The sequence below is a fragment of the Girardinichthys multiradiatus genome, chromosome 18 (genome assembly GCF_021462225.1).
Source record: "Girardinichthys multiradiatus isolate DD_20200921_A chromosome 18, DD_fGirMul_XY1, whole genome shotgun sequence".
In the NCBI taxonomy this organism is placed as follows: Eukaryota; Metazoa; Chordata; class Actinopteri; order Cyprinodontiformes; family Goodeidae; genus Girardinichthys; species Girardinichthys multiradiatus.
This window is the reverse complement of record NC_061810.1, coordinates 10,471,137-10,491,788: the sequence shown is the minus strand read 5'-3', so window position 1 is coordinate 10,491,788 and position 20,652 is coordinate 10,471,137. Positions and strand designations below refer to the sequence as shown.

Below are 20,652 nucleotides of genomic sequence, written 5' to 3'. Positions count from 1 at the left end.
CCTAAATATAAACTTATTGACTTATTGTTTTTTTTTCACCATTTGTAACATCATTTGTCAAATAAGAAACCTCAGACAAGACCCATTCTACTCCCAGTCCCTGCTCTCATTTTTCCACATGACCTCTCTGAAACTAAAATAGACCTTTATAGTCGCTCCATGTACCATATGTGTGCGCTCTCTGCATTGGATCCACTTATTACAAAGCTACCAAAGCATCAAAGGAGCTATTCTTTGCAATATTAAAGGTAGACCCTGGGGTTATTAATTTGAAGATGAACCCAGGCAGATAAACATTTGTGTTGTAACACAGATTAGAAAACTAATTGTTACTCCATCACCTTGATACTGAGATAGCCCCGAGGACAGACAATACCATTTCATTAAGGTTCAGACTGAATGATCTCAACCTTTACTGGCAAAGCAGCCCCAGACTGTACTTCATGCTCAACATAAATAAATGCTTATTTTTTTTTATTATAGATTAATTTTACCTTATGTGTTTGGAGGTTATGGATACAACCCTAAAATAAAACTATAGATTGAAACGTTAAACATTGCTGTACACTGCCAGCATTGCATTCTTGTTCTATCAAAGCTGTCGTAATCAGTAGCATGCATGTAAAATAAAAAAAAAGCTAAAGCATTGTTATGTTCTAGCTGTCAAAGCTGATAACAGACAGTGTGTTGTAGTCCTCTCAAGACGTCATAAACCTAAATAGGTTAGCTGCACATAGGTGCAGGTCTGGCTAAAGACTCAAGGTCAGAAATACACTTTGAATGCCATGTCTATGTCTATGGCCTGATGGAGGCTACTGTGGAAGCTACTGTAGAGGCAGATGTCCAGAATTACTTGATTTAGTAATACACCCTCATTAATATTTGGACAAATGTCCAAATACTGGCCTTAAAGGTGTCTGTTTTGGAGCCTCTTACTCCATGTTGGTGTTGCTAGGTTGCTAGATTGGTCTTGAGCATTTCCTTTTACCTGAGGGTGACAGTTTGGTCCAGATGACTAAAACATCAACAGAACTGTGTTTTGCAAAGGAAAAAGGATCCCAAACACACGCCAAAACTGCCTTGAAGACTTTTTCGGGGGGTAAATGCATATATTTGAGCTTGTACGCATAATTTTGAACTTTTGTGTATAAGAAAAAAATCTACAATAAATTCAAACTTGTCCTTAAATGTTTTTCAAAATCCCGGACGTTGTGTGTTGCAAAACCTTTCCACCCTGGAAAAGAAGTCCAAATAAGCATTTAATGTCAAAAATTAACTGCATGTGAATAATAATAGTACAATTTAAATAACTGCATTGAAGCTATATTTGAGCCCATTTAAAAAACAAATAGAATCTGAATCTGAGTCATTTCTCACCTTAGTGCTCATGTTTATTGTTCTGGGACTGTTCCTGTTAAAGAGACTGTGCACCGTGAGTGTGCACTGTGGCCTGAAGCCACAGCTGTTTCTTTGTTCCTTGTGTGACAGTTACAGAGCAACCTGTCTTCCTGCCTGAATGATCTGTTATTTAGCTCCAGCTACATAAACACTTTTATCTTCATCTCATCAAGCCCAACAGCCGCTCTTCCCAGCTATATGCTCACTCACACTTCACAGCGCAGCTAAATCCATTAAACCCGACTCCGTCTTTCGTGAGCGGCAGCCCAGAGCGGATTGTCACATGTTTTTGTGAAACGCTGATCTCAGCTGCTGGCTATGACTCAGACCTATAGTAAACCTGAGAAAGTCCCAGAGTGACCTAAGAACAGGCCCATGATTTGCTGCATGCAAACCAAAGACCCTGATTTTTAATCTACTCTATTTGTCTAGAAGCTTGTCAGAAGAAACAGAAAATGTTGTAGATGTGTTAGCCTGCCACCACAGTCAATTATTTTTACCTCTACAACTTCTTACAATGGAATAAAATATTTGAGCTCTTGTTGAAGACAAGAAAAAGTGATAGAGTATCAGTGAGAAACTGTAAATCTATTAAGTGCGAGCATTAAAGGAGTTGGGGGCTGTAGTCATTCTTGAGAGCTCACTTTGTGCTTCAACTATTCTAAGGAGTGGCGTCTGTCTGGGGTGAACAGGTTCAGGAAGCTGGATAAGCTACCCTCCTGTGGTGAACATTGTATATAAATGGATACATCATGACAATGTTGGAGAAGGACAGCAGGGAATAAACAGTAAGACTTTAGTATTGATGTCACAAAAATACAACAAAGAACACCTAAAGCTGACATACTGTACATCCCAACGACAATCATCCACTAAGTCATGTTCAGTCCTCTGTGCTTTTTGACTTCCTGAAGATCACTGTTTACATTTTCAGACGGTCTGTTTGAGAACGTCGTGTGCTCTTTTTAAGCCATGCATGATTTAATGGAATGCCAGGCCTTTTCTCTCTGCTCTGCTGCAAACACCAGAACACAGATAATGTGATACATACCCAGTTGAATTCAGCACTCAGTTTTAACAGCCAGAGGTCAGTGGGACTATGCTTTCTGCCAACATGTGTGCATTTTACAACATTCTTTCCTGGTCAGTGACCTTTTGTTGGTTTTAGAGGTGTAATCAGGAGAAAAAGTTGACTAAGGTCAGTGTGGAACCTGTAGAGCTGTCCACAGCACAAAACTAAAATCTGGCGTAGATAAGGAAATCCAGTAAAATATAATTTTGTGTTGCAGCCTGATGGCTGGGGGTTGAGAAGTTTCCTCTGGCAGAGTAAAGCTTTCAGCTCACATCTTCAGCAATTATACTACTTACCATTTTGTCACCTTGCAATCACAAGCCAATGTACTGTATCTGTTCATGGGAACTGTATGTGTGACTGACCATCACAAAGTAGCACTGAAGAAAAATGACAGTAAATAATAAAATCTGAAAAGTTTGATCTGCATTTGCATTTAGCGCCGTTTTACTCTGACACCCATAAATAAGGTTATGTGTAACCAACTGCCCTGTGAAGTGACTGTTTTGGCCTAAATAGAAATTAACCAAACACACCTCCCCACAGCACAACATGGTGATGGAACCATCATACAGTGATCTGCTCTAAGTAGCAGGAACAGAGAAGATGGTCACAGTTGTTGAGTAGGTAGATGGAAATTAAGGCAAACTTGGAAGAAACCCTACAACCAAACTAACAACAGGCACTGTGAGATTTTTAAAGAAATTTTAGAAAATCAAAATGCATAAAATACCAGCGTCTATTCTGTGGTATTAAAAAATTGACAACCGCATGGCTTCACCCCTTGTAGTTTTTATTTTATGTTCATGTCTTCCTCAGGAAACTGTATGCAGTCATGCGAGTAAAAATTGTTGATGCTGGAACCATTTTTCTGTGGAATCAGGCACCATCCTATTTAACATTCATCTTAAATCAGCTGATTATTTCTGCTTGTGCTTGCTCTAGCTTCCCAACATGTTTGGAGACCTGAGGTCGACCTTCATTGCCCTGATGATCGGATCCTATGCTTCCTCTGCTGTCACGTTCCCTGGCATTAAGGTAAAATCTAAACTTTACTCCAGTTTGTTCAGCCATTAGTTGTCTTCTCCAGACCACAGTGCTTATTCTTTCCTAAAAGACAGCAAAGGATACGTTATTGATTTTCCATTATGATGTTTTTGTTTGGGTTCTGTCTGCCGGCCTCTAGGTTATTTATGATCTGGGGGCTGCCTTCATCTCTATCCTGCTGGTTTGGGCTGGCTGCGCCTGCCTCGTCTTCCTCAACTGCTTCGTTAACTGGCCTCTGGAGCCCTTCCCAGGTCCAGAGGACATGGACTTCACGTAAGACCAGAGGACATACTCAGTCTGGGACATATTCAAATGAATACAAACAGATGTTATTGTCCCATTTGTCATTCATCTGAGGATTTGCCGTAAAGCAATATAACTTCAATGTATTTTACAAGGTTTTTTTGGGATAGACCAACACAAAGTCCAGTATAGTTTTAAAAAAGAAGGAAAATGTTTTCGTCCAGCATTGTCCTGTATTTAGCTTCATTCAGCTTCCCATTATCTCTGACCAGCAGCCCTCTTCAGCCCTTCTGAAGAAAAGCATCCCACAGCACCATGCTGCCACCACCATATTTTATGGTGTGAATGATTTGTCTAGAGTGATGTGCAGTATTAGTTTTATTCCACACAAAGCGTTTTGCATGTAAACCAAAAAGGTCAGATTTGGTTACATTTCAGACTCTGTTTACTAATTAGCCAACATCTGAGAGCACTGGGTTTTATTTAGGAGCATCAGAGTAAAAAGGACTGAATAGAACTATTGCCAAATATTTTAGATATATATACATAGATTTTCAAAACTACACAGGTTTTTTAACACCTATATTTAACTTAATTGTTAAGTCCCAGTTAATAATTATGCCTCTCCTTGTGTTAGTTTGTTACATAAAGTTCCAATAAAATACATAGAGATTTGATGTTGTAGCAATAACAAAATGTGTAAATGCTGAATGGGTATAAATACACTGGACCTCAGTGTCTCTTCCAAATACACACATAGCAGATTGCATAGACATGCATGCTTACTTCTGTGTGGTAAATCCTCATGTAAGGCAGCAGAGCCCACTGAGCTCTAAGGAGGAAACAGCATAAAACCAGATGATTGGCAGGATTTGCCTGCTTTCAAATGGGTCTTTAATGTTTTCCCTCTTCTCTCTGTTCGCTCATATTTACTTCTGTTGTCTGCTGGCATGTTGCATGTTTGTAGAACGTATGTGCTCAGAAACAGCCTTCACTTTTTCTTACCCTCTGTACGTTCCCTTAGGGTTAAGATCAAGTTCAGCTGGCTGGGATTTGACCACAAGATCACAGGGAAACAGTTTTACCGGCAGGTGACCACGGTGGGCCGCCGTCTTAGTGTGGGGAACGCAATAAAGCAGCCGCAGCAGCCGTCCAAAGATCTGTCAACGCAGAACGCCAACAAACTGTGCCTGTCCACTGTCGACCTGGAAGTGAACTGCAAAGGCAACAAAGAGTGTAAGTCACAGAAAGAACATCTTCAGCATGCTGCTATCAGAATGCTCGCAGATTGTTTGAGAGGGAGCCAGGATCCCAAAATAAAATATCATGTGGCAGATGATTCAGTACCGAGTTTAATTATCCCAAATCATTTTTGGGTGTGCTTTCCCAGCTAAACTGTGCATGTGAGTGTCTCAGATGGCAGATTGCTGATTGAGCTGTGAAGGAAATGATTAAAACTTCATTTAAACATCAAATACCTGTCTTAACAAAATTGAACTCTTTTAGCCTGCACAAGCTGGAGCTTACCAAACAACTAGACACCAGCTGGAATGTCAAGCTTTTCCACCTTTTTTGGAGCACATAATAATACACCTGTTGCTGCACACTGCCAGTCAGCTGAATGAAAGAATCCAGCTTTCAACTGTTCAGCTGTTTTTTCAGATCCTAAAAAACAGATTAGTGGTCAGAGGGATTTTAAGCCAGGTTTTAGACCACAATAATTTATTAGTATGGTGTAGGGCCTCCTTTTGCGGCCAATACAGCGTCGATTCATCTTGGGAATGACATATACAAGTCCTGCACAGTGGTCAGAGGGATTTTAAGCCATTCTTCTTGCAGGATAGTGGCCAGGTCACTACGTGATACTGGTGGAGGAAAACGTTTCCTGACTCGCTCCTCCAAAACACCCCAAAGTGGTTCAATAATATTTAGATCTGGTGACTGTGCAGGCCATGGGAGATGTTCAACTTCACTTTCATGTTCGTTAAACCAATCTTTCACCAGTCTTGCTGTGTGTATTGGTGCATTGTCATCCTGATACACGGCACCGCCTTCAGGATACAGTGTTTGAACCATTGGATGCACATGGTCCTCAAGAATGGTTCGGTAGTCCTTGGCAGTGACGTGCCCATCTAGCACAAGTATTGGGCCAAGGGAATGCTATGATATGGCTGCCCAAACCATCACTGATCCACCCCCATGCTTCACTCTGGGCATGCAACAGTCTGGGTGGTACGCTTCTTTGGGGCTTCTCCACACCGTAACTCTCCCGGATGTGGGGAACCAGTAAAGGTGGACTCATCAGAGAACAATACATGTTTCATATTGTCCACAGCCCAAGATTTGCGCTCCTTGCACCATTGAAACCGACGTTTGGCATTGGTATGAGTGACCAAAGGTTTGGCTATAGCAGCCCGGCCGTGTATATTGACCCTGTGGAGCTCCCGACGGACAGTTCTGGTGGAAACAAGAGAGTTGAGGTGCACATTTAATTCTGCCGTGATTTGGGCAGCCGTGGTTTTATGTTTTTTGGATACAATCCGGGTTAGCACCCGAACATCCCTTTCAGACAGCTTCCTCTTGCGTCCACAGTTAATCCTGTTGGATGTGGTTCGTCCTTCTTGGTGGTATGCTGACATTACCCTGGATACCGTGGCTCTTGATACATCACAAAGACTTGCTGTCTTGGACACAGATGCGCCAGCAAGACGTGCACCAACAATTTGTCCTCTTTTGAACTCTGGTATGTTACCCATAATGCTGTGTGCATTTCAATATTTTGAGCAAAACTGTGCTCTTACCCTGCTAATTGAACCTTCACACTCTGCTCTTACTGGTGCAATGTGCAATCAATGAAGACTGGCTACCAGGCTGGTCCAATTTAGCCATGAAACCTCCCACACTAAAATGACAGGTGTTTCAGTTTCATTGTCCAACCCCTGTAGTTCAGTTTTTGGTTTATAGGCCTATAGACAGTTCTTTTATACAGAGGTAATCCTTTAGGCTATATAAACTGTTTTCGCTGGCTATGATGTTTTTCAAAGCTTCTATTCTGTCATCGTCCAGTTGTAATTTTCTCCTTTAACTATGAATGAATTTAATTTAATCAGCTATGTATTTGGGTCAGTCCTTGAATGACATCATTGCTAAGCACCTAGTTGGAGTGAGACTAAGGTCATTTGGTCTATTTTCATTGTTAAATGTTTTCATTATTGTTTGTTCTGTGAAACATGAATTTGTGTTTAAAATTAAGAAAAGGAGGCAAAGAAACTTTTAACATTTATTAAAAACTGCAAGCAACAACTTTTCCAAACAACATATAAACAAAACTTCTTACTAAAACATTTTCAAACATTTCCAGCGGCCTTCAGCTCTTCCCCTTCCATGACCCATCTAAGAAGGTTTAGAGTCCTCCAGCCTGCTGACACACTCCTGATCAAAAGTCTAAGTTGTTTGTTTTTACCAACAGAAAAGAACAGATGCAGGCAAGTCATGGTTTTTCTTACTCAACAAGATAAGCTAGCTATTTCTTATCCTTCTTCTTCAGTGTTTTATAGTGAATTCAATCCATTCTGTTGCATTACCGCCTCCTTTAGACTGAACCACGTGCCTACATTTCAAATTCTATTAAATAACCCAGTTGTTTAAAGACTAGCTTCTTTTGAACGAACTTTTACGGAAAATGAGAATAATTTCTCGAACAAGAATCATTCATTCTCAAACTTTTGAAGTCAGTGAGTCTCTCGGCTCTATTTCCGTCCAACTCTTGGTCACTTTGAGAATGATTCACTCTTGTGAGAAAATCATTTCTTCTCATGGGAGAATCATTCAATCTCAAGCTTCAGTGAGAGAATAATTCACTCTCACATGAGAATCATTCATATTCAAGCTTCAGTGAGAGAATAATTCACTCTCACATGAGAATCATTCATATTCAAGCTTCAGTGAGAGAATAATTCACTCTCACATGAGAATCATTCATATTCGAGCTTCAGTGAGTCTCTCTCACATATTTTCGTCCTACTTTTTGCCACTTCATTGTGTAGAACCAACAGTAAGGTTACTATAGACCTTTTCTAAAACACAACTGAATCAAATGATTGGCTCTTTACCAGGCCTCTTTAGACCTGAATGGTGATGAGGAAATTCAGCCATTTGATTCTGGTGTCTTGGAGAAGGGATGAAGCTAAACGTTGAAGGACAGTAGCTCTCAAGAACTGGAGTTGGAGACCAGTGCAATAGATCTTTCACTTTATGTTTCAGTATTACAATTTATGCCTTAAAAGTTTTCTTCAAATGGACAAAAATATGTCAGTGTTTAGTTTAACTTTACGTGTTTTTCCTAAAATAGTTAGGACAAAGAATGCTTAAAAAGGCCTGTATGGCCTTCAGACCTTTAGTTATCAAAGCCCTACATATTAAACACTTGTGGGATGTGAGACACTCCAGGTCCCACATCCACAGTAAGTCGACCCCTGTCATCCCTCTCCCTCCAGGGCTCTGCTAGCCTTCTGGTCTCTTCCTCAGGGTCAGGCTCTCCCAGCGGTAGGCTGGTAGTTTCCCTCTTGGTCCTTTTGGTACCAAATGGACCATGGAATCAGTTCAGACTGACTTCTAGGAAAAGCTGCTCAGCAGGTGCGGTGCTCTGGCAGAGAGCACCAGAGAAGCATTGTTTTGGGTTAACTGGTTCAACCGTGTGTTCATTTCATACTTTTGTCTGTTTGTACTTATGCGTGTTTAGTGTATTGAGAACAGCTGTCCGGAACTTTAAAGAGGCCCATTTCCTACACAACCCTCCTCTTCTTATTTATCTGGTTAGTCATTCTGGCTTTGGTTTTACCCTTTTGTTATTTAATATTTTCTCATGTAATATGTTTGTAACAGTTGAAACTTATGTGAGTGTTACAAAACGTTACATTAGAGGCCAGAGTGGACTACTTTTGTATGTAAACTCTACTTGCTTCCCATTCTGGAAATAGGAGAGGACATAGTTTTCCTTAACCTGTAGCTTAGATTGATATTCAGAGATAAACTAACTGTATTTCTAAACTGTGTTTCTAAAAGCCTAGCTGCAATGGAAACCTGGAAAAAATGTTGTACTGCTCATTCTTTGACCTGTGCTGTGGTTAATGGGTCATGCTCAGATTCCAATAATGCATGGCTAAATGGGCTTGGAAAACATCCTAATTTCTTGTGGCCATTAGCAAACAGTTCCAGTGATTAGCCTGACATGGGTATCTGTTGGTCAAGGCAATAAACCCTCCTGCTCCATCTGTGCACTCATCACTTACTGGATAGTGCGGTACTTCACTATATGGACAGAACTGTCCATTTTCTTTTAATATTCACAACCTTCATTAAGGATTAACTTTTTCTACAGTCCGCTTCTCTTTAGATCCTCCTGCTGCGAGCTGCCTCATTCAGGTTAACAAGTGTTACCATGACACCCAGAGGCAGGGGGAATATTTAGATGACAACTTCTACCCTGCAGTGTGCAGCGTCTTGCAAAATTATTTGCAGTCCTTGAACTTTTCTACGTGTTTCCACATTACAATAGCGAACTTCAATGTGTTTATTTGGGTTTTGGTATGATAGGCCAAAACAAGGTCTTAACCATTTCACAATCTTTGAACACCTCACAGAGCACTGTTTAATCCATGGACAGAGTATAGAACAACTACAAAGCAAGATGTGGTCCTACATCTAAACTGATTGGGATCAAATGTCAGGAAAACAGAAATGCTCCTGTGTTAAGTCTGCAATAGAGCAACAGCTCAGGTGGAAGGGTCTGATGACAAGGCCAACTTTTAATTGTTGGGCCTTAAGGGGCAAAAAGAACACAATAAAAAGTATAGTTTGCAGCAAAAGCATTTACTCTGGTCAAATGAGAACGAACATAAGCTTTTTAGCCTACATGGAAAATGCCGTGTGTGGGAAAACTAACACTGCACATCACCCTGACCACACAATCATAGAGATGTTTTGCAAAGAAAAATGTGGAAAAACTTTTAATATCTAAATCTGAAAAGCTGGTAGAGACATATCCCAAAAAATGGCAGCTGCAAAGGTGGTTGTAACAAGTATTGACTTAGAGGCTGAGTACAAATGCAGACAGGTGACCTCTGAATACATATAGTTCAACTGGATTGGAGTTTAAGTCATGGAAATGTGGAAAAGCATGTATCAGCTACCTTCCACCTGTCAGTTAAGCACCAAATAAATACTAAAATTCACTATAATCTTAAAATACATTGAAGTTTGGAGTTGTATAGTTACAAAATGTGAAAAAGTTAAATGGGTATGAACACTTTTTTAAGACAGATGCATTTGAAAATAGGTGACTGGAACAGTTTTATATAATATAAAAATAGGGAAGAGAGGGTCAGGCATGCCTAGAGATGTCTGTGAGGTACAGGATGATCTACTGCTGTTGAGACATCAGAAACAACATGCATGTTGACACACAGGTTTTACACTTCTAGTTTCTTTGTTCAAACGTATAATATGTTTTGCATTTTTAAACCATGCTGCAAAAATCTAGTATGTTTTAGCAGCTGCAATCTGACGAGTTTCATGTTTCCCTCATTATTCATTCAGTGGGAAGCAAAAGGAAGTTGACATCTGCTTTTTGAAGTAGGAAATATAAACTGTAAATAAAACCACTAAATCTGGAAATTCAGCAAAATCTGAAGTCCTGGGCTAGTTTTTCACCTTTGAAAGACAACCCTTTAATTACAATCAGTTTCTCTAAGGAGAGCAACATTTTAACTGTGCTTACATAATACACATTTAATGTCCATCAGCTTGTTGCTATTGATGTGATCAGAAGTTGTGTGTGAGGCCATGAATATAGAGGTGACTGCCTGCTGCTGGATAACATGAAAAAAAGGGTTTGATGTTTTCCCTTTAAGATTTGCTGAGGGCGATGTTGCATAACTGAACCACTGAGTAATTTATGGAGCCCAGAGTTACATTGGGGGCACTGAGGGCAAAGCAAGCCCAGAATTTCTGTTGTATCTGGGAAATTATGAACTCTCTCCAAATACTCACCATGAACACCTGCACTCCCTCCAATCAGAGGCAAATCTAACACTTTTTATTAAATTTCATATCTTTCTGATCCCTCATCAAAACGATTTTATTAAATCTCGTCTCATATCCTCTACAGCCCAGTCTTTCATGAGGAGCGTCCTCAGTCCCATCTTCTTGCTGAGCCTCATCACCATGTGTGTTACTCAACTGCGACTCATCTTCTACATGGGAGCCATGAACGCCATCCTGGAGTCGCTTACAGACGGAGACCTGAACACAGGTGACTATCATATCCTGCAGGCTGTGTGTTAAGCTACACTTGAAAATGCAGATGCTGCTCTGTGTGCCTTTTATCTTTAATATCTCAACACCCCTGTCATGTCTGCTTCCTGCTGCTGTTGCAGTGGATAGGATGCAAGTGGGTAAGAACTCTGAGGCCCAGTTAACATCCTTCATTCATCCCCTCCTCCACTGTCTGTCCTCTTCAGCTGTCCTTGTTTAGAGCATGAAGTCTACAGTAAAATCTGTGTTCAGAGTACCAGGAAGCCTCATGAAATCCAATAAGCAACAAGCATCATTTTATGTTTTTCATAAATTTTGTGCTCAGGCTCTGACCTGAAAGTATAATAAGTAATTCTGTGTTTGCTGTGTGTCCCTCAGTGGGCGTGTACGCGTCCATCTTTGGCGTGCTCCAGCTTCTGTGTTTGATCACCTCTCCTGTGATTGGCTATGTCATGGACTGGAAGCTCAAAGACTGTGAGGATGAGAATGACAAGACTGTCAAAAGGTGGGGGTGAATGCTCTTGGAGTTTCAGACAGGAAGAGAAGCAAAAGCCAGAAAACAAGTTAAAACATATTCTGTTCAATCTGTATGCCTATTTTCCCAACCAGTGAACCTGGTCAGCCCCGGCGCCCGACCAAAAAGATCCAGAAAATCATCAATGCCACCAGAGCTTTCATCTTCACCAACCTGCTGCTGGTCGGCTTTGGAGTCACCTGCATCATACCAAACCTGCCGCTTCAGGTGTGAAATTCTGTGTGTGTGTGTGTGTGTGTGTGTGTGTGTGTGTGTGTGTGTGTGTGTGCGTGCACGCATGTGTTATATTGCTGTGCAGTGTTATAGATGTCAGACCATTTTAGGCCTTCAGGGATTCACATTTCCAAACATGTGCCGCTGTTGCTCCATGGATGGTCAACACTGCAGATGCAACCAGTAATCCCAACAGGAGAGAAGCTATATGTTCCTCAGTACTTCAGTGACATCTACTGGACAAACATAAGATGCTTGTTTTTTATTTGGTTCTGAATATCCTTCATTAAAGATGAAAGCCAGCTGTTAAAGGACAACATGTCTATTTTCTCATTTTTTTACAGATTCTGTCCTTCATCCTGCACACAATAGTCAGAGGCTTCATCCACTCTGCTGTTGGAGGCCTATATGCTGCTGTGTAAGTGTGGGACATGTTTAAAATACTGTGTACCAATATTGAAGGATTACAAAGCACAATAATTCCCATGTCGCTATGTATTTGAATGGAATTTTATGTAGTAGACCAACACGAAATGGAAGAAAATTATACTTGTTTTTGAAAATCCTAAGCAAATAAGTGTTTAAGAAGTATATTGGTGTTGCCACAAATTTCAGTTGGACTTTGAATGGGCCATTCTAACACATTAAAAGTATTTCATCTACACCATTCCACTGTAGCTCTAGCTTAAGACTGGGAGCACTGGGTGTCCCCCATTACTACCCATTATCTATCTCCATCCAGAAGAAAAGCATCCCCACAGCATGATGCTGCCTACAACATGTTTCTTGGTGGAAATGATGAGTTCACCAGGATTAGCAGTGTTTGTTTTCTGTCACATATTTTGTTTTACATATAGCTGAGTTCAGGAACACCTTCTTCCACATGTTTGCTGTATCCCCTACTTGTCTTCAGGCAAAATGCAAACAGACTGTTGCAAATGGCATTTATTGTCTTTCATAATTGGCTGTCTTCTAACATTTAAAATAAAATTGCACTGTAAACAAGCTACTTTGCAAAGAACCTTCTGACGCCTTTGGTTTGTCCTCTGCAGGTACCCATCCTCTCAGTTTGGCAGCCTGACAGGCATGCAGTCCCTGATCAGCGCTCTGTTTGCTCTGCTGCAGCAACCTCTCTTCATGGCTATGGTGGGACCCCTGGAGGGAGACCCTCTATTGGTAAGACACATACTGATACACCAGCATGACTGAGTGTTCCCCTTTCTGCATCGCTGCCTACCATCATGTCTAACTGATGCTCAGGTGAACGTGGGTCTGTTGGTGCTGAGCATGCTGGGATTCTGCCTGCCCTTCTACCTGCTGTGCCACAGCCGCCACCTCCAACGCCTCAGAGACGAGCGCGAGGAAGACCCCAAGGTCTACATCAAGATGAACAACGACAGTGCTCCTGAGGCCAGTGTGTAGAACGGAATGAAGAAGAAGAAGCACAGAGAGCTGGAGGAGATCAACTCTGTCTGACACGTGTGATGAACCTATACGCAGACACATCTTCTACACTCACACAGAAACCAAAATTGAACCGTTATTTCTGCAAGCGTGAACTCTGAGATGACTGGTTTCATCTTCTCTGATTCTCACTGAAAAACACAGCACAAACTCAAAGGCCTTGGGGAGATCACAGTTTCTCCCATCATGACCCAAAACTGACTAAAAGGGGAGAGATAAGAAGCTGCGGTGGACTTTCCCTTAATCCCTCCTCCTCCTCCTCACCCCTGCCATTTTGTATTCACAGTGTTTCACCTGACAGAAGCACAGGAGAAGATGGCACTTGACAGTAATCAACAGTGTGACCCTTCTTGGTCCTAATTTGCAGCACCACAGGCATTTTGTGTGTGTTTACAAACACACACACACAGAAAATAGAGCAGCATCCTGTGCCCTGTCTTCTCCACTAACCCCCTGTTAGCAGAAACCCACAATGCAACAGCTTTGGGATCAGTGCAAAACACACTGATAAGTCACTAAGGAAGCACAGCAGTATCTGTGTGTGTGTTATATTGTTGGTGCATGATCCCAGTGACAGTGTTGATCCACCAGAGCAGGAAAACAGATGTCCGTGCAGCTGTTCTCTGTCCTTATGTTTGAAAAACCTGACAGATCTTGTGTTAGTTTAGAGCATGGTCTCTGATGTGATGATAAATCCTGATCCATTGATGTGAAGTAATATTTAGGGCAGGTACACATAACAAAGACAGCACATTTTTAAAGGTTGGAGTAGTATCCATACACAATTACACAATGAAATTAGAGTATTTGTTCATATCAGCAATAGGTATTCCTGTGCAGTGCTGGGCACTTGACATTCACCCAAATCTATGTGTTCATTTGATAAAGTCTGTTCCTACACTATGGAAGGTGCTAGATAGAATACCAGAAATAATGTGTTTGCATTTTGTTTCAGAGTGCAGCTGAGGTGGTATTACTGCAAACAGACAAATCAAATCTCCATTTTTATCCTTCACAAGTCTGATTCCAAAGAATCACTGCAGCTACAGTTTCATGTAGCTTTTGATTTATTTTTATTTCTTATGTGTTTCGTGGCAATCCCACAACGTTCAACATGGTGTGCAGCCCTATCAGCAGCAGCAGCTCAGGGAAACTTGACTCCACCTCATACACCTGGGAACGGCAGTTTGCTTGATGGTAACTAGGCATGGGCTACATCTCATAGAAACCTAGAGTACAAATATCCCATTTTCACAGTGTTTGCACAAATATTTTAAACAAAACTGTATTACATTGCCTGATTGATTTTTTTTATTTATTTAGCAATGATTCCACTCAAGCAAAAACAATTTTAGACATTGCTTATTATAGCTATAATAATGTAATCTATACTAAATAGTTGTTATTTCAATAGACTAATTTAAATAGACACCCACTAAATGTAGTTTTTAAGTAAATCTTCCTGTTGCCCATAATTGTAGAGCTTTTTTGTTTATGCTCTTAAAAGCTTTGCAAAAGTATAAGCACTGATATTAGCTGGTTAATTAGTTGGGCCATCAGCTCAGGTAGCCAGCCTGCAGTCTGCTGCCACACAAACATGCCACTCGTAGCTCCCTAATTTGACTTAAAACAGCTTTACCTTAATAACAGTGATGGGTAGTCTTCTTTCAGCCAGGCGACTGGCAGTGTGCAGCAACAGGTGGGGGATGGGAAGCACTGTGTTATTCTATGCCCTATCCACCTGAAGTAAAACAACCACTCTGGCATTTTCTCTGGCTTCTCATTACAAGAACTTAAAACCTTTTAATTACAATCTGACAATAACAATCTGATGAAAGATTTTAACGGTTTTAAAACCTCAGGTATGCCTTGGTAACAGCGGGAAAGCAATAACGATTGGTTATTCCAGCTTCTGAGGGAAAAAAGCTGAATGTAATAAGGCTAAACTCAGACAAGAAAGACACTTTGTCTTTCAGAGACAGAAGCACTGTGTGCTGACAGTGGAGTGATGGAGATAATTGTTCCGTGCACTGCCTGTAGATGCCACACAGTGAAGCTCCTCAGATCTCTCCTATCTGTGCCTCTCCAGGCGATAGGAAGGTAAATCCAGGCAGGACGAGCCTCCTTCCTTCCATCTGTAAAGCTGACTAATGAACACTTTCAGCTGCCCCTCTGTCTGCAAACACAACTTATATCGTTTACAGGTGACTGAACTGAGAGACGACACTCTGCTGCCCACACATGCTCCCAGCGACAGACGTTAATTGAGGATTAAAAAGCACATAATGCACTTTAAAATGTCTTAAAATGGACCTTATTTGCATGTTTCTGCACAGCCTGTTGTTGCTGTGTCCAACACAGGGCTGCTTACTAGTGGTGCACAAAGGAAATAATGTAGATCCAGGGCTTTGGATTTAGATTTGTTTACATCAAGGAAGCTGAAAGATGCTTTTTTATTTTTTTAGAATACCAAGAGAAGTGCTGCTTCACATGTTTGGCCTTTATTCACACAGAGGACTCAGCAGAGTCTTGTCTCTCACTTCACAAACCTTTCTTTTTGGTCCGAATGTATTCAGATTTTATAAAAAGAATTGCACAGTTATAAAAGAAAATTGGTGGCGCAGTTGGTAGCACTGTTGCCTTGCAGCAAGAAGGTCCTGGGTTCGATTCCCCAACCGGGGGTCTTTCTGCATGGAGTTTGCATGTTCTCCCCGTGCATGCGTGGGTTCTCACCGGGTACTCCGGCTTCCTCCCACAGTCCAAAGACATGCCTGTTAGGTTAATTGGTCACTCTAAATTGCCATTAGGTGTATAAATGAGTGTGTGCATGGTTGTTTGTGTGTTGCCCTGCAATGGACTGGCAACTTGTCCAGGGTGTACCCTGCCTCTCGCCCATAGACTGCTGGAGATAGGCACCAGCTCCCCTGCGACCCACTATGGAATAAGTGGTAGAAAATGACTGACGACTGACTGACTAAAAGAAAATCTGAAAATTTTAAATGAAATATTAAATGTTTCCTTTACTCAGATGTCTAACATGAAGCCCCACTTCTCCTCCTCAGAGAAATATTTCTCTATGAAATTATTTGGTGTCCTTCTGAAAAAGAGGCTCAGATTTAGAGACAGGGATCTGTGTTAACACTGACTTTTTTTTTTTTTTTTAGCCTGCTCTGTTTCTGAGCTCCTTCAGAAATATAATATTAGCATTATTTACAGGACATTTTTCTGGCATTGCTATCCATTGTGAGATATGAGCCTGTACTGAACAAGTGATGAGAAAATGGGAATTGAGTTACTGACTTCCTTAGAAGGCTGATCCTGTCATCCACTTCCCCACCAAACCCTGAGCACCCCAGGATAAAGATTCTAGTCTACTTTGGTGATCATTTCAGTGGATTGTTTTGTTTCCTGATGACAAATTTCGGATGTTATCTTTTAGTAGTTGTTCATGTAGTGTGATGCTTCAAAGTGGGGATTTTTTTGACATTTTACTTTTTTTTCTATTACATCTAAATTTTTTTAGTCTCTTTTTTCCATTCTGTGTTTACAAGAATGTGCATTTCCATGATATTTCATCTTGTATTTCGTTGTGCTTTTTGTGTTTACCACAGTATTGTCAATTACTTTTCAAGACATGCTCTTTCAGTTGAAAGAAAAAAACATTTGAATATATGAAATGAAATAAACAGTCATTTTTGTATTTGTCTCCTGTTTTTAATGGCGCAAATGTGTATATTTGAGTAAAATTGTATGTAGAGGCAATCCCTTTTTAAAGCAGTAGGTGTCAGACTTCCATGTCAACGATAATGCTCATATTTCTAACAGACAGAGAATAATTAGTCTGCTGTATGTCACAATTAAAACATACCAAACATTTGACAGAAATGACGCCAAATCATTTTTATTTGAACCATCTTTTGAACACTGTAGGTTGAAACAATGGACAGGATCTATAAACTCCTTCCAGGAGGTAATAGAATACAGAGGTCTGCAGAACATGGTATCCTTCAGGAAGCTGTGTCTGAAATTTTGAGGAAAAACAAACAAAACTGAAAGGTTGTAAAAGATAAACTTCCAAGTAGACCAAGGAAGAAAACTTAAACAATCTTACTGAAAAGATAAAAACTGCATGCCATCAAAAGTGAAAGACAGGGCAGAAATAGTTGTCAATGTTTGTTGCAGGTTGTAAGAAATACAGTGTCTTGCAAAAGTATTCACACACTATTCACATTTTCTCACATCAAATATTTAAACAATAGACCATGATGTATTGTGTTTATTTTATTTATTAATAAAAATTTGGAAGTGTTCAGCGCCCTGAGTCAATACTTTGTAAAAATACATTTAAGTTTGATTGCAGCTACAGATCTTTCCACCAGCTTTGCAAACACTTTTTTATACAGAACAGCTCCAGGTTAGTCAGACTGGATAGAGTATGTGTGAACATCAATTTTCAAGTCTTACCACAGATTCTTGAATGCATTTAGATTTGGACTTTGACTGGGCCATTATAACACATGAGCCTAAATATAAGCCATTCCATTATAACTCTGGCTGCATGTTTAAAGTTTTTGTTCTACTGGAAGCCAAACCTCTGTTCCATGCAGTCTTAAGTCTTTTACAGCCTCTAACAGGTTTTCTACCAGGATTATCCTATATTCATCTTCGTCCATCTTCTTTTTAATTCTGACCAGCTTCCCTGTCCCTACTGAAGGATGAAAACACCAGAGCATGACGCTGCCACCCCCACTACCAGGTTTCCCATTGTAGGTGAGGTGGTTAGCATCCTGTACACCATCATTTATTATTGTGGTATCTCCTATAGAAGACAGAGACATGGTGATAAAAGGATGAGGCTTTCTGGTACAGAGTAGAGTGATGTGGTTATTTGTTTTTAGAATTGTTGAACAGGGTTTCAGAACCACAGAGCTTGGAAGTACATGTCTGGAGGATGTCCTGAACACCGTGTGCAGATCCCAGACTGAGTCACAATCATTTTAAACATAAAAACAAACTACAAGTGAAATCTAGATCACCCAGCTGAGCACAGACCTGTATGAACATGATTTTGGATGACTTCAACAAACATTCTGACTGAACAATAAAATGTTTTAGTCTCCAACACAACAGAAAATGTAGGCCCTTGTTTGACTAACGCTGTTCCTTGTTTCATGTCAGGTTGTAAAGACTGCTGGATGCCATTTCTGGCCGAACCTAAATGGTTTCTCTCCTAAACGACAGCCCAATCGATGAGGTATGGCTGGAAACTGGATCTGCAAGTCTCCATCGCTCTTGTCCTGCCATACATTGGTTCACAGTAAAATAAAATAGTTTGACTATAAATATCCACATTTAATTAAAAAAACACGATCATATGTGTTCTTTATCTTCATTTTTTACTCATTAATTTATGTGATTCTAAGTTTTATCGAGGACAGTACTTAAAATATACTTACTTTGTAAAGGGTACAACTCTTAAAATATATAAACACCCAAAAATCACACTCAATTTTAATAATGTGAGTACATTTTATATGTCCTCCTCTGAAGCTTGAAATATCTTCTAACCTAGGTTTGCTTTAAACGTATACAAAGCTTTCGCTCTGAGCTTCTGCTGTGTTCCTTGGTCTTCACGATGCTGTTTGTTCACAGAACACCTGAAAATGACGACAAAGTTCAAGGTGTGTGAATACTGTTGCAAGGGACTGTATATCAACTGCTACAGAAGGATGTTGGAACCTGATTCATGAGGAATCTTGTTTTTCACATGCCACCAAAATTTATTTGGTTGATGATGTGATGATGTTTATGTTTTTAAAAAACAAATATTCACTCATTTTAAATTTAATGCTTGCAACACGTTCCAAGAAGCTCGCAAGGAGCAACAAAAGACTCGGAAAGTTGAGGAATTCCCAAAAAACACCTGTTTGGAACAGTTCATAGGTGAACAGGTTAAATGGAAACAGGTAAGTTTCATGATTGAGTATAAAAGGAGCATCCCTGAAAGGCTCAGTCGCACACAAGCAAAGATGGGGCTCACCACTTTGTGAACAACTGTGTAAGTAAATAGTCCAACAGTTTAAGAACAACCATTCTCAAAGTACAGGTACAAGGAATTTAGGGATTTCATCATCTGCAGTCCATAATATCATCAAAAGATTCAGAGAATCTGGAGAAATCTTTGCATGTAAGCAGCAAGGCCTTTTTTCTTTTTTCTTGCCGCAATACAAATTCTAACAGTCTATTCAGTGGGACTATCAGCTGTGTACTGTATCCACCTCCTGCACAACACAACTGATGGTCTCAACCCCATTTATAAGGCTTGAAATCCCACTTGTTAAACCTGACAGGGCACACCTGTGAAGTGAAAACCATTTCAGGTGACTACCTCTTGAAGCTCATCTACAGAATGCCAAGAGTGTGTGTAGCAGTAATCAAAGCAAAAGGTGGCTACTTTGAAGAACCTAGAATATAAGACATATTTTCAGTTGTTTCACACTTTTTTGTTCAGTATATAATTCCACATGTATTAATTCATAGTTTTGATACCTTCAGTGTGAAGCTACAATATTCATGGTCATGAAAATAAAGACACCTCTTTGAATGAGAAGGTGTGTCCAAACCTTTGGTCTGTACTGTATATATTGTCTTTGTAGTGTATTAACTTGTATTTAAGTTGAACAGGATTTGCAAATCATCGTATTGTTTTTATTTACGTTTTACACAACGGCCCAACTTCACTGGAATTGAGTTTGTATATTTTTAGGAGTTTGAGAAGTGATACATCAGTTATCTTTGTAGGTAAATGTGTTGGACAAGAGACGAAAAAGCAATCTTCCTGTGTCTTCTCAACGTACAATTAGGTGGGAAGTAATAACTGATTCAAATAAACCGGTTGGTGATGGCAGGGTTGCCAGACGTTACTGACAGTTTCCAGCCCAAACACAACATAGAACCCACCCACTTCAATAAAAACCAGCCCAAATCTTAACCCTTCTTGGACCTCATGCGTTGCCGTCATTTGAAATATGAAGTTGCGCCTGGATTTTCTTTATTACAATACTGACAATGAGTTTTTGCGTCATTCTCTGGTACAAGGGCAATCCACGATTTTAGCTCAGGATTAACCTCTCATTAATTTATGTATATTTCTTTGTAATTTCCCTCTTTATCATGATGCTGTCTCTCAACATGAAGTAAAACCTTAAAAGTAAAGGGCTTTAGGCAAGTGCACATCAATTTAGCTTAGATGTGAACTCTGAACCCCATTAAGGTCCTTTACAATTGGCATTAACCAATATAGGTTACAGTGGCACTTCATTAACCAATGATTATCACTGACTGATGAGCTTCAAGTTCAACAGAT

The 20,652-nt window shown here is 40.2% G+C and overlaps 1 protein-coding gene across 2 annotated transcripts in view; it reads left to right on the top strand.

Moving 5' to 3' along the window:
- The window catches only part of LOC124884121 (large neutral amino acids transporter small subunit 4-like), a 37,599-nt gene extending 22,884 nt beyond the window's left edge, over positions 1 to 14,715 (top strand). Inside the window, exons 6-15 of one of the 2 annotated variants that reach the window (XM_047391795.1) lie at positions 3,416 to 3,508; positions 3,657 to 3,790; positions 4,785 to 4,996; positions 10,929 to 11,072; positions 11,197 to 11,214; positions 11,453 to 11,579; positions 11,684 to 11,816; positions 12,167 to 12,240; positions 12,875 to 12,998; positions 13,083 to 14,715. In XM_047391795.1, the coding sequence (XP_047247751.1) occupies positions 3,416 to 3,508; positions 3,657 to 3,790; positions 4,785 to 4,996; positions 10,929 to 11,072; positions 11,197 to 11,214; positions 11,453 to 11,579; positions 11,684 to 11,816; positions 12,167 to 12,240; positions 12,875 to 12,998; positions 13,083 to 13,244 (1,221 nt within the window). In that variant the 3' untranslated portion in view covers positions 13,245 to 14,715. The remainder of the gene's footprint in view (positions 1 to 3,415; positions 3,509 to 3,656; positions 3,791 to 4,784; positions 4,997 to 10,928; positions 11,073 to 11,196; positions 11,215 to 11,452; positions 11,580 to 11,683; positions 11,817 to 12,166; positions 12,241 to 12,874; positions 12,999 to 13,082) is intronic. The other variant, XM_047391796.1, reaches the window with a different exon arrangement.
- Positions 14,716 to 20,652: the final 5,937 nt, after the last annotated feature.